Source organism: Bombina bombina, chromosome 1, assembly GCF_027579735.1.
Source record: "Bombina bombina isolate aBomBom1 chromosome 1, aBomBom1.pri, whole genome shotgun sequence".
Classification (NCBI taxonomy): domain Eukaryota; kingdom Metazoa; phylum Chordata; class Amphibia; order Anura; family Bombinatoridae; genus Bombina; species Bombina bombina.
Window position 1 is genome coordinate 456327913 of NC_069499.1, and position 14408 is coordinate 456342320.

Genomic DNA, 14408 nt, shown 5'->3' on the forward strand with positions numbered 1-14408 from the left:
TTTACTTTAAGGTAGTTAGCATATTGTAACTTTAATTTAAGTGTATTTTAAATTTGTTAAAGTTAGGGGGTGTTAGGTTTAGGGGTTAATATTTTAATTTAGGTTTTTGTGGTGTGGGGGGATGGTGGTTTAGGGGTTATTAGGTTTATTTAGTGTTAGCGATGTAGTGGGACAGCAGTTTAGAGGTTAATAGGTTTATTTAGTGTTGGCGATATGGGGGGATGGTAGTTTAGGGATTAATAGTGTAGTTTATGGGTATTAGTGTACTTTATGTAACATATTTTTGATTAAAACACATAACTACAGGTCTTTGAATACAGAATAGATTGTTGCGGTATAGGCCATATCGCTCGCGGGAAAGCCATACCACGCGACTTGTAATATCAAGTAAGTGACCATTCCGCACGCAAAGGCCATTTTGCGTGCGGTAAAGCCATACCGCACAACTTGTAATCTGGGCCATAGTGAATATATGCCTTTTTGATAGGCAACTTATATTGTTTCTCATTTGGAGAATATATATATTTTTAGTCTGTTCATTTTGCAAATTAGTATAATATCTTTTGAAATCTATGATTTTTTGTTTTGTTTTATACTATATTGTATTTGATTATCTTAGAGCATATGGATAGCTAGTAGTCTGCTCCATATACTATTTATTGTACACTTTATTGATTTTATTTTTATTTTGTGTTTCTCACGGCATGAGAACGAGGTTACCATTGGAGCCTATGAAAGCGAGCTCTTGTGAGGGCAATGCTTCGGTGCAATGCTACACAAGGTCACATTTGCAATGCACCTAACTCGTAATACCAGCGCACATTTGCGTGTGCTGGTATTACAAAGTGAAGCGCAAATATCCCTTTAGCGAAAGCGATATTTTTAACTCCACTTGTAATCTGACCCATATACAGATATTAAAGATGAATATCTATTTAAAAATACTTAGAACATATTCCCCTAAGTGAAGAACATTGGAATATGAAATATTTACAGTAAATGCACAGTTAAACATAAACACTTTATTTAATATGAATATTGCATAAATATGATTGTTCATGCTTTCAGCTACTTGATTGCAAAGGGCTCCAATGCACTTATACATGTGTATGTATCTATGTGTTAAAGCCCTTTGCATCCCTTTTTATTCAACACTTTTAACACATCTTTCCGTCCTTTTTAATACAATATATATATATATATATATATATATATATATTTACCAAACAGTCAGCCAGATTACACGTTTTGCGTTATGAGTGGCTCGCTAATAACTTGCAAGTTATTTCCACCGCTCACCTTTAATAGCGCTTCTATTATAGGTTTGCAAAAACCCGGCGTTTGCGGTGATATGGCTGAGTTGAGCTCCATACCGCACACAAATGCCAGCGCTGCTTTGAGCTGCTTTGACGTGCTTGTGCACGATTTCTGCCTGCCTGGAGGACCACTTCTTGCCGCTTGGTTGAAGACTTCTCCCGGCTTCGTTGAGGACTTCTTGCCGCTTGGATGAAGACTTCTCCCGGCTGGATGAGGATGAATGTCCAGTCTTCCAAAACTGTAAGTGGATCTTCGGGGGTTAGTGTTAGGTTTTATTAAGGGTTTATTGGGTGGGTTTTATTTTTAGCTTAGGGTTTGGGCAATGTAAAAGAGCTGAATGCCCTTTAAAGGGCAATGCCCATCCAAATGCCCTTTTCAGGGCATTGGTGAGCTTAGTTTTTTTGGTAGGTTTTTATTTGGGGGGGTTGGTTGTGTGGGTGGTTGGTTTTACTGTTGGGGGGTTGTTTGTATTTTTATTTGCCAGGTAAAAGAGCTGATTTCTTTGGGGCAATGCCCAGCAAAAGGCCCTTTTAAGGGCTATTGGCAGTTTAGTTTAGGCTAAGGATTTTATCATTTTGGGGGGCTTTTTTATTTTGATGGGGCTATTAGATTAGGTGTAATTAGTTTAAATATTTGATAATTTCTTTTTTATTTTGTGTAACAGTGTTTTTTTTTTAAATTTAGTTAATTGTATTTCATTAATGTAATTTATTTAATTTTAGTGTAATGTTAGGTTTAACTGTAAGACAGGTTAGGTTTTATTTCACAGGTAAATTTGTATTTATTTTTACTAGGTAGTTAGTATAGTTAATAACTATTTACTAACTAATCAACCTAGTTAAAATAAATACAAACTTACCTGTGAAATAAAAATAAAACATAAGCTAGATACAATATAACTATTAGTTATATTGTAGCTAGCTTAGGTTTTATGTTACAGGTATTTATTTATTTTTAAATAGGAATAATTTAGGTATTAATTCTAATTTTTATTTGGAATTATTTTAAACTATGTTAAAGTTAGTGGGTGTTAGGGTTAGATTTAGGGTTAGGTTTAGGGGTTAATAACTTTAGTATAGTAGAGGCAACATTGGGGGCAGCAGATTAGGGGTTAATAAGTGTAGTTAGGTGGCGGCAATTTTGGGGGCAGCAGATTAGGGGTTAATAACAGTAATGTAGGTTGTGGCGATGTCAGGGACAGCAGATTAGGGGTTAATAAGTGTATGTAGGTGGCGACGACATTGGGGGCAGCAGATTAGGGGATTAATAATATTTAACTAGTGTTTGCGATGCGGGAGTATGGCGGTTTAGGGGTTAATATGTTTATTATAGTCGCTGCGATGTCCGGAGCGGGAGATTAGGGTTTAATATTTTTTTTTTAGTGTTGTGATGCGGGAGGGCCTCGGTTTAGGGATTAATAGGTAGTTTATGGGTGTTAGTGTACTTTGTAACACTTTAGTTATGAGTTTTATGCTACAGCTTTGTAACGTAAAACTCATAACTACTGACTTTCAGGTGGCGGTACAGATCTTGTAGTTATAGGCTGTACCGCTCACTTTTTGGCCAGACAGGCAAACTCGTAATACCGGCGCTATGGGAGTCCCATTGAAAAAGGACTTTTTAAAAGGTGCAGTAGTTACGTTGCGTGAAAAAAAGGTGTGCGGTACAGCTATACCTACAAAACTTGTAATAGCAGCGGTAGGGAAAAGGCAGCGTTATGAGCCATAACGCAAAACTCATAATCTATCTGACAGTTATTATGAAAGTAAATGTACTGTTAATGGTATTTTATGTGTTTTGTGCAGCTTTTTTGTCTCGCCTACCAGTTAACCAGAACTCGCGCTAACCCAACACGCTATTTACGTCACACGCAGAGTGCTGCAAAATACCCCATATTGCTTGTGCACTACAGTTAGCTTGCCACTTGTAATCTAGCCTTATATAGGGTATAACAATGCATATGTTGGTTTCTTTTATTTATAGGGCAGGCGTCAATGTACTGCAGAAGAATAAAAAGAGAAAGCGCTCCAATAGTATCATATTTCATTGCTCCACTCCACCACACACAGCTTCTCAAACACAAGGAAAAATACTCACATTTTGAAATGCACTAAAATAAGTGCAATATTGGAAGACTGTGTCAATCAGAGACCCCCAGCTAGCTCCCTCTGGTAAGCACAGCTTGCTCAGGAACAGAGATAGACTTGACTAGTATCAAATGGGTATATTACATCACCAAAAAAAAACTAAGGCACAGGGGACTAGTTTGTTAAAACTTTAAAAACAATAATAAAATACTGCAACGTGTTTCCTACTACTATGTGGACTACTTCCTCAGGCAGAAATACTGTGGAGTACTGAAATAAAATAGTCTAAAGAAAAAACTTGTCTGCCTTAATTTAGTCTCACCATCCAACCAGAGGCGAGTTGAATAGTTACATTTGTGAACAAAAGAGGATATATTATGATAAATACAGACAGTAGGCATTTCTATACAATAAATGTGCAATTGCTATGCACAAACAAACATATTTGACTATAAATTTCTGCCCTTTTTTGGCTCAATTGTTCAATCTGGTGTAATTTGTGCCTCTTTTTTTGGGGCAGAAAACTTGCGAGTTTGGCTTGATAAATTTACCCCAAAGAGTGGGGTAGTGATATCTCCTTTTGTGGTGCAATCCTTTTATGTCCCAAATTAGTTGCACAATAACTTAGTATCATGCCAATATTAAAGGGACAGTCTACTTGATTTTTTTTTATTGTTTAAAAAGATAGATAACACCTTTACTACCTATTACCCAGCTTTGGACAACTAACATTGTTATAATAATATACTTTATAACCTCTAAATCTCTGCCTGTTTCTAAGCCTCTGCAGGCCACCTTCTATCTCAGTGCCAGCCAGTCAGTGCTAGATCATGTGTGCCATTTAGAAAACATTGTGCTCACTCCCGTGGAGTCATGCAGAACCTACCAATAATTAGCTAAAATGTAAGTTTGTAAAAAGCACTGAGATAAGGGGCGAGTCTGCAGAGGCTTAGATACAAGGTAATCACAGAGGTAAAAAGTATATTTATATAACCGTGTTAGTTATGCAAAACTGGGGAATGGATAATAAAGGGATTATCTCTCTTCTTAAACAATAAAATTAGCAAGTAGACTGTCACTTTAAAAATCTAATCAGTACTCTTTTCCTGTTTTAACATTTTACAATTGTTTGAGGTCTTAACTTCAAACTTCTATTTAAATTTAAATGATCTTGCGTTTCAAGTTTGTTTTTGTTTTGTAATGATGTGTTGTTATTTCAATATGCATTAAAGTCATAATTAGACTTTCATGTCATTTAGACAGAGCATACCATTTTAAACATCTTTCCAATTTACTTCTATTATTTAATTTGCTTCCTTCTCTTGTTATCCTTTGCTTAAAGGTTTAAGTAAGCTCAGGAGCAGCAAAGAACCTAGGTTCTGGCTGCTGATTGGTGGCTGCATATATATACCAATTGTCATTGGCTCGCCCTTGTGTTCAGTTAGAAACAGTAGTGCATTGCTGCTCCTTCAACAAATGATAAAGAGAATTAAACAAATTTGATAATAGAAGTAAACTGGAAAGTTGTTTAAAATTATACGTTCTACCTAAATCATGAAAGAAAATGTTTGGGTTTCATGTCCCTTTAAGCTAAACAATATATTCTGTAACTGACTTGTGCTCCTAATGCAATATAATATGAAAAAGGAAAGGTGTAGCTTGCACCAGGATAGCTAACTCAGATGGTGAGTTGGTTTTAGAGAAATCACATTAAAATGTCCATCCTATTTATGAGACAACATCTATTTAAGTTCATCATCTGAGATGTATAGATCAGTTTTAGAGATATATTGACTGCCATCAACTGATCTGATTATAGAACAACTGCAACTTAATGAGATCATCTGTCATTAAACACATGTTATGTGCTGAATTGAGAAATACATTGACACCTCTTTTAATAGAATAAATGCTTGTTTCTTGCCTGTCAGTTAAATACTTTAGGTGGTTGGGGGTACACAAACAATAGTAATTCTTTGATCTCAATCTACATACTAGATGGGTAGGCTTACAAATCCACAACATAAAAAGTGTGCAAATAATAAACAGAAACCATTCCCACAGTTATTGCCTCTGTGGTATTCTGGGGTGAGTTTTTAAAAACAAACATATCACCACTCATCCCTGGTATGCAGAGGTAAGGGACATTTATAACACAGGTGCCCATATCACCTAGAACTCATATCCGAACGTGGGTAGTTTGGCTTTCGTGATTCAGATAGAGCATGAAACTTTAAGCAACTTTCTAATTTACTCCTATTATCAAATTTTCTTCATTCTCTTGGTATCTTTATTTGAAATGCAAGAATGTAAGTTTAGATGCCGGCCCATTTTTGGTGAACAACCTGGGTTGTTCTTGTTGATTGTTGGATACATTCATCCACCAATAAAAAAGTGCTGTCCAGACTACTGAAACAAAAAAAATCTTAGATGCCTTGTTTTTCAAATAAAGATATCAAGAGAACGGAGAAAAATTGATAATAGTAGTAAATTAGAAAGTTGCTTAAAATTGCATGCTCTATCTGAATCACGAAAGAATTTTTTTTGGTTCAGTGTCCCTTTAAATAAAATGTTATGCTGGAACTTCACAGAATATATGATAAGCATGACATGACATTTATTAGGCACATAGTCCACATAATTGTTGCACTTTTCAAAAAAATGACATGGAACATGGTGCATTTTGCACTAGAACCAGCGCTTAATCATTGATAAACATAGAATTATCAGGCCCATTCTAAAATATGGGAGACTAAATACTTCATGCACTTAGTGCTTAATTTCATAAACATTAATTTACTGATCCATCATTCTATGTTAAAAAGGGAAAGAGACTTGAGAGCTAAGAAATTCTGCAGACCCTGTGCTGAAATGACTTAGCAAGCTGAGTGAAGTACTCAAGTGGTTCAAGTCGTTTCAGCTGCTAATATGTCCCATCTTAGTAAATATTCTGTGAGATCACATGACTAGTAAGAGAAAAACACTTCTGTAAATATATCAACATCTCACATCACAAGTCACCTGCAATCCCCACCTTATTGGCACTGCCAAATCTTATGATTCTTGGACAGTCTTTTTGACAAACAACAAAAATCAAGGTTAGGGACCATTAATTAAATAAATAAAGTAACTATTTTTTTCTACAAAGTGTGACATAATTTTCAGTAAGTTTTTTTCCTTTAAAAAATGTTAAAATACATTTACACTTATTTTGCTATTCAGCTACTTTGGCCTGTTTGTTTTTTAAAGTGGCAATTTTGAAATGAAGCATTTTTCATTAAAGATTTTTGCATATCTTTTTTCATGTACATTTTAAATGAGTGGAATTCCCACGCTCCATCCTGCTTAGGATAACTTACAAAAAAAAATATTGTTAACAAACAAAACAAAACAATAAGGCATTATAAAGCAATGGACATTAAACTTTAAAATAAACTATCATAGTTTGGAGGTCACTGAAAATCACAATATTTAAAAAGTGATATGAAACTATCAAATTTTTATTTTTGCATAAACCTAATCTAATTATATCTATCTATTCTATCAGTTTATTTTCTGTAGTTATATTATTGATTACTTTAATTTTAAATGATCTCTGTCCCCATGAATTTAGGTTTACCATACTATGAACTTGAGTGGCTAATGTGTTTGAATGCCACTAATTAAATGCAGATAGTATCAATCTCAAAATAATATAACTGACACATAGAAAAGGGATCTCCCAAATATAAGAGAGACCCACACTGTGTATCTCTCTAATATAGGATAATCTTGTTTCTGCTTAGAGGTTATTACAATTAGATGGTATATATTGTCAAATAAGTCACTTTTAATGACTCAAGAAGATGTGAAAACCCTCAAAGACAGTAGAAAAAACAGAGTAAAAAAGAAAAATACAAAAAATATACATATTTAATCTATTGAGGTTTGTTTTGTGATTTTGTACCTGAAAGTCTATAAAAAATACCATAAAACTGTGCATATTAACCTCATGTAAAGGGATATCACAAAGGAGCTTAAATCGACCAATTAATATAACTTTCTTATACAAAATCAATAAATATTTTATATTTAATATATAAAATGAATGTTTCGTAGTTTATATCAGTTTGCGTAAATTGCTAGATCTCAATTTCTACATTTTAATTTTTGGGAATGCTGTATTTGTATAAAAATGTTAAAAGAAATAATAATAATAATAATGTGGTTTTTTTCTAATCTAACCTAGAAAGAAAAAAAACAATCAGGTAGACAAGAAAAGATGAAACCTTGTGCCTAGGGCAACTAAACAAATAATAGCAGATGCTATAGCCATCTTTTCACTAACCTTTTCTTCCTCAGTCTGTGCCGCTCCTTCACTGTTTATAGAATCTCGTGACTGCAATTCTAGCACTGTACGGAAAAGGTTGTCTGATGTCACTGTTAAGAATTCAATTTCGGCATTGGGGTGTAGGCCATAATGGACCGGGCTCTCAGGTGGTAACATCTCATCAATGTATCTATGGTAACCTTGATAATCAAGGTTAGAGGGTACCACGAATCCCGGAGCTAAAGCAAGCTTTCGATCAAACTGCAGCAAGAAAACAGAAAATGTAATTGTCATCAAAAAGTTTCATGACTCTCATGGGGATTTTTCATAACATTAAAAGCTGACAGTGAGACTTATTGAATAGAGAAAAGTATAATATGCTATAAGTCTTTGATTGGAATCAAATAACTCTTGTTGTTCTTTTATTTACCATGTTATTGTTTTCACTTATCCCATTTACTAGAGACCCTCAGATTTCTGCTATCAGAGAGTTTCATTGAATATGTCAGAAAACAGCAATAATCCCCCTTAGCGGGGTTTCTTGAGATCTAAGTTTCATGTGCTCCAGCCAGCAGGATCTCTGTGCTTAATTTTCTTCTCCTAGTAATTCTTTTCAGGCTTTGTTACAGGAGATCAAGAGGATGTCCGACTCAATGCATGCTGGCATTACTGCTAAGTTTGAATAATATCAAGGGTCAAGTAGTTTTAAGGCTTAAAATTGTGGCATGGAAAGCACAAGCTATATTTTCTTTTGGCTTTTTAAAAGAAAATAAAAAAAAATGAAATTATTTGTAAAGATTGGCCTATATGGGCCTGGCTTTAAATGGGACAACTAATGCCTTCCCTTATAAAACTTATTATCATTGCACATATACAGTACTAATTATTGTTAACATTTGGGGGAAAAACGTAAATTTGACATTTTTAGGATTTCCTTCTGTTAATACTGGACATACAGTGTTCGCTATTACTAACCTTTTGCTTTGGTCCATAAACTTTAATAACCTATCAGCTTTATCAGATACCCTTAATAGCAATTGTAAATGACTAATATTTATTGATTTGATTTTACTATAAACTTGTGCCTTTCTATCACTGCTTTATAACCCTTTCTCTGAAGTTCCTGAATCACATGCACTTCTCAAACAGGAATTATATTCTTTTCACACAAGACTTATGCCATCATCCTTGCAGGTACCCTATTGCTTCCAGGGTACATTGGCAGCAGTATTAGTAAGGGTGTAGTAAATCCTATCTGTTAATGTATGTAATCCATAGCCTTGCATGCTGCTGTATGACACTAAATCCTCTGTGTGCTAAACATGCCTAAAACTCAAGGAACAGCAGCAATGAAGAAGATTAGTGGTATGGATCATTATTCCACAGTAACATGGGTATTTAACCCCTATAAATATAATGCCAACTCTTGACTGACTTCAAACTACTATTTAATTAATGGCTTCATGAGAGTGCAGCATTTCTATATGATTTTATAAAGGACAATTATATGCCCAGGCAGCATTGTTCAGTGTTTGAAAAATATATTACAGGATTATCTAGTCAAGTTCATGTTTAGCCTTAAAGTATTATCATGAGATTCTTTCCTGGCGTTTTGATCTCCTTTATTTAATGTACTATATTTTAAATGTCAGTTAATTAAATTATATTTTAGTAATTAGGATATTAAAAGTTACTCCAAGTTTTCCACAATTTGAGCACTCTTGTTTAACCCTGGTTTTATTATAGATTATAGCCTATAATGTTGTGATATGTTGTTCCTCTGTTGCACAACTACAGTGACCTTAATATAACCACAGTAATAACATTTTTTATTTTTTTATTTTTTTAAATGCTTTTCTCATAAGGGAATTCTGGTCAAAGGTTAGGGATATTTAAGAGAACTCTGAGCGCTTTAGTCTGATTAGAGACACTGGAAAAGAGAAGATAATTTAATATTAATTTAAAAAAAATAATAGTAAAATAATTTCATATTACTATATACTATAAATGCAGCTATCTTACAAACAAGAAAAACAGTTTTTGAATTAAATAAACAGCACATGAATAGTTACGAAATGGTTTGTTAAATATAAAAAACATAAAATAATATTCAAATACAATAAAAAGTTATATTCGCATAAAAAAACACATCTAGGATAATGTCCCCAACAGTTGTCTGCCTGGCCAGACAGTAAACACAAAATGCTATGGCCGCAATACACTTATTTTATCTGCTATGAGGATGCTGATTGACAATAATCATTCAAGATTCTAGAAACTTTAAAGGGACATTGCGCTAAAAAATGTTTGATGCTCTAATTCATTAGACCATGTCATTTTTGTGCTACTGGCTGTGGAACTATACTTTTTTAACCTCTCCAAAAGGGGTTTGACACATAAATAAAGACCCATAGAGTGCTGCTGTCCCTGAGTAGGATACAGCTGATAAACCAATCGGCAGTCATACAACTCAGCCAATAACCAACTATATTCAGCTCAGGAGCTGCAAAAGATTGAGGCTCCCAACCTTTGTTGGGTTAAACATATAAAATTTCACAGCAAATAGTGCAAAAAAACACATATTCTAACAAATAAGAGCATGACACTTGTCCACTACAATTTCCCTAGTACAGGTATATATAACTGTAATTTAATGTTGCTGAATAAATATTTTTAAAATAATAATTTAACTTAACCTGTTGCACATAGCATAAAAATTGAACTGAACAGAGGTTTAATTAAAAATGGGTAATACTAATTTAGTTGTCATAAGATGCAGATGTACTTGGAAATAATTTAGGTCAATATCTAATATTAACAAACAAATATGTGATGTTAAATCAATTGAATCACTTTTTATTATGTCACTAAGAGAGAAATACATCTAAATATTGCTTGAAGAAAGGTGACAACAAATTCAATAGAACAAAATAATGGAACCATATAAAAGGTGACAGCAAATTATAAGGCAATTATTATTTGGCAACAAAATGCAATTAGCATATAAAATTAGATAATTAAATGTTTTCCTTTTTTGAAACATATCTTATTATGTATGTGTGTGTATACGTATAAATAAAAAATAAATAAATCTGAGTTCACATTAAAGGAAGAAGTAGAATTCTCCCTACGACTTTTGAGTTTAGTAGTCAATAAGTGATGCACTTACATAATATTGTGTATAATATGTTATTTTATATCATACCATATAACAGGATGTAAATTACAGACAATGTTAACAATATTTTAAGTGTTTTTTCAGATGCTATTATTTAATAGAATTCTGTGAACAGATAGCAAAAATATGAAACTGATGTATGTATATATATATATATATATATATATATATAACTATAAGATATTTTCAAATGAAATCAGTATATGCATTTTGACCTTATAATTGTAACAAACAACACATAACATAAGTCTAAGACATAAAACATATTCATTTTCCTTTGACTGAGGCAAATGCAAGAAGAAAATAATGTATATCTGAGCAAATAAGTATTTTCACTATTTATTTGTATTGATGAACTTCCAATCCATATGTATATTTTTATACAACTATTGTTAATGGTCTTGTTAATGGTCTTGCAATTTGGACATTTTGCATAAAGCAAATACATTCACCGTTACTTCCTGAGTTGCCTAAAGCATTGTACACGGTCTTATACAAAAACACACATCAACTAGAAAACAATATTAATAAAATATACTTGCGCACGTCCAATGAATAAAAAAGTGCTTCATAATAGGTCAGTAGCCAGAAGAGGGAGCTCTAGCTCTGAAAACATATTTTCTCAGTATTCATGGGTACCTGATCAGGTTGCATGTACTCTTCCAAGTATGTTCGGCAAAGTCTTCTGTCCCAGTCATCAGTAATGTGACCGCCATACATTATTTCACCAAATAAATAACGGAGATCTTCCCATGGGACCTAAAGTAAATATGTTTTGTTTATTATTTAATGGTGAAAAATGTGACTATCAGACTTTTCATGTTTTTAAAATTGATCCACTTTACTTAATGTTCTAGAAAATCGCTTTTTTAATGATTAAGATTTTAATTATATATTTTTTTTAAAATAACACTTTTTACAGGATTTAAATTGCATTAATTAATTTAAAAATTATAGCCGATTATAGATTTACAACAGTTCAGAGAGCAGATTGTAGTATTTTAATAAATACATGAATGAATTTGTGAAAAGCGTATACTTTGTAGTATTTGATTTAAATGTCATAGTCCTGGCTATACTAATGCTGAACAATATACAGTGCAGGTATAACAAAAACCTTTTTATTCAGTTTTAAGAATTTGAAAGGATGTAATTTTAAGTGACTTATCAATGTACTATTATCACATTTACTTTGTTCCTTTGGTATCTTTGTTGAAAAGTATACCTAGGTAGCCTAGCGGCTGATTGGTGACTACACACACATTTGCCTCTTGTAATTTGCTCACCTGATGTGTTCCCTTAGCTCCTAGTAGTGACTTTAACTATTAGTTGAACCTCTTAACATTTTAAGAGTTATATTAAAGCATCAGTGCAATAATAAAATGTTCTAAAATATTAGAGAATTTTCCTTTTGCACTTTTACATCACTTTAATTTATGGCATCATAAAATGCTTTGTGGCAGTGTTTAATTTATACATTTAGTAACATTTCCACTATGTTGCAACACAAAACTATGTATTATTAAGTATGCATTACCTGTGAATTTGCTTCCAAATAATTATAGAGAACACTCACAGATATCGTGAGGTCACTAGTGTTAAAAGGATATTTTTTGTTCCACCCTTGGGGGCCAAATTTACGACGTTCAGCAACACAAGCGTGAAAATAACACAATGAAAACAATATGCTTTTAAATTCTTGTTCACGTGAACACTGGTCAAGAATGTTCTGCAAAAAAAATAAAAAATCAAGAGATTAACTTTCCAACTAACGTACAAAATAAATGCTTTAAAACTGTATTTCAACTAAATTTGCAGCTTGGTAAGTTTGTGATTTTCCTGATTGTCATATTAAAATGTTATTTTTATAAATCAATTTTACAATCTATAAATAAGCACCTACTAAGTGCAAATCAATCACAGACATAAAAGACTGTAAATGTCATTTATGAAAATCAATATTGATGGTGCTTTAAAACACCATTGTTCTTTTGTTATTCAAACACCTTAACAAGCTGGCGCAGAATTTTGCCAGCTTCTAAATGCACACATCTACAAACGGAACTGGAATTTATGAGTGGTAAAAAAAATAGATATTTGGTTTTAAAATTGTCCACTCACATCTCCTTCAGAATTCTAGGGAAATTAGATAAACAGACTTGAGTGGCTTGACTTACATTCAGGAGAAAATGGAAGCTTACTTGGTCTAAACTTGTGCTGCACATATATCTTTAATTATTAAAGGGACAGTCTATACCAGAATTTTGTTTTGTTTAAAAAGATAAATAAACAAATAGCCATTCCCCAGTTTTGCATTACCAACACAGTTATATTAATATACTTTTTACTTCTGTGATTGCCATTGGGAAACTTCAAATATTCTTCAAAATGAAGCAATATTGTACTATTATATTGTATTATTTATTTTATTATCTTCTGAAAAGTTATGTAAAAGGTCATTAGTGGTTAAAAATGTTTTGTACTTGTTACTCTGTGATTTAATATATTTTCAAAACTGTTGAACTTTTTACATCAGTTTAACTATACTGATTTCAATCAAGTTTTCAATCAAGTCTGGGCATTCTAATATTGTGTTAGTAGAACCAAATGCAAATTCTTATAGGTCATATACTTCTAAAATATACAGTTGGATGGCATATGGGGTTAACTAGAAAATTTCCAGAAGTCCTTAGAATTGTTTTTTTTATCTAATGACTTAGTAAAGGTTCCAGTTGCAACAAGGCTAGACTCCTGTTGACTTAGGGTTTCCCTTAGCAAGCTGGGTCCTTGTAAAGAAGAACTTAACACACAAGTTTCATTGGAATAATTTGACCCAATTCAGGAATTTGGTATTACACTATTTTCCGAGGGCCACACAGGGCAATTTAATTTAGCTTTTTCTAATGGATTGTGATCTACTCTATAACACACTGATTTGTTGCAGCCTACCTTGACCTCTCTGGACCTCCTGACTTTGTGATTTGCATCTGTCCCTTTTTAATCAAAGTGAATGAAAATGTCTGAGCGTACCTTAGTCTCCCACCTCCCTATAACAGGTTACCGCTTGATTGGACAAGCCTGTATGACAAAAAACAGCATTTACTGCAGGGCTGGGTTTCCCTAACCATCAATCAATAATAATATTAATAATAATAATATGGCAGGATTGGACAGGGGACATGGACACATGAATTGTCAGACCCCCTGTACACCATTGCAAACTAAGGAGTTGATTAGTCAAACTTATATAGCTCCTTTCCCACTTTCCTGCACCTTTTTTGGTGGCAAACAATAGAAACAAATTAAGAAATTAATCATTCATTCCTTATCTGTTTAATCCTTTACTAATTTGTCTTCTCTTACAGTGGAAGAATCACCAAACTGGACAAAATACAGTCAAATTTGTATTTCCCAAAGCCTGAATACACATATCTAATGTACAGAGGTAGGTAATGTGTTTGGGGCTGTAACAATTACATCATGGGCTGGCATACAAAGACAGATGACAACCAAATAT

At 33.1% G+C, this 14408-nt stretch overlaps 1 protein-coding gene across 1 annotated transcript in view; it reads right to left on the reverse strand.

Moving 5' to 3' along the window:
- LOC128658546 (dynein axonemal heavy chain 11-like) overlaps window positions 1-14408 on the reverse strand; it is a 1692686-nt gene that overhangs the window by 108756 nt on the left and 1569522 nt on the right. The window contains 3 exon segments of the mRNA XM_053712841.1: window positions 7732-7974; window positions 11531-11650; window positions 12429-12620. Of these exon segments, the coding sequence (XP_053568816.1) occupies window positions 7732-7974; window positions 11531-11650; window positions 12429-12620 (555 nt within the window).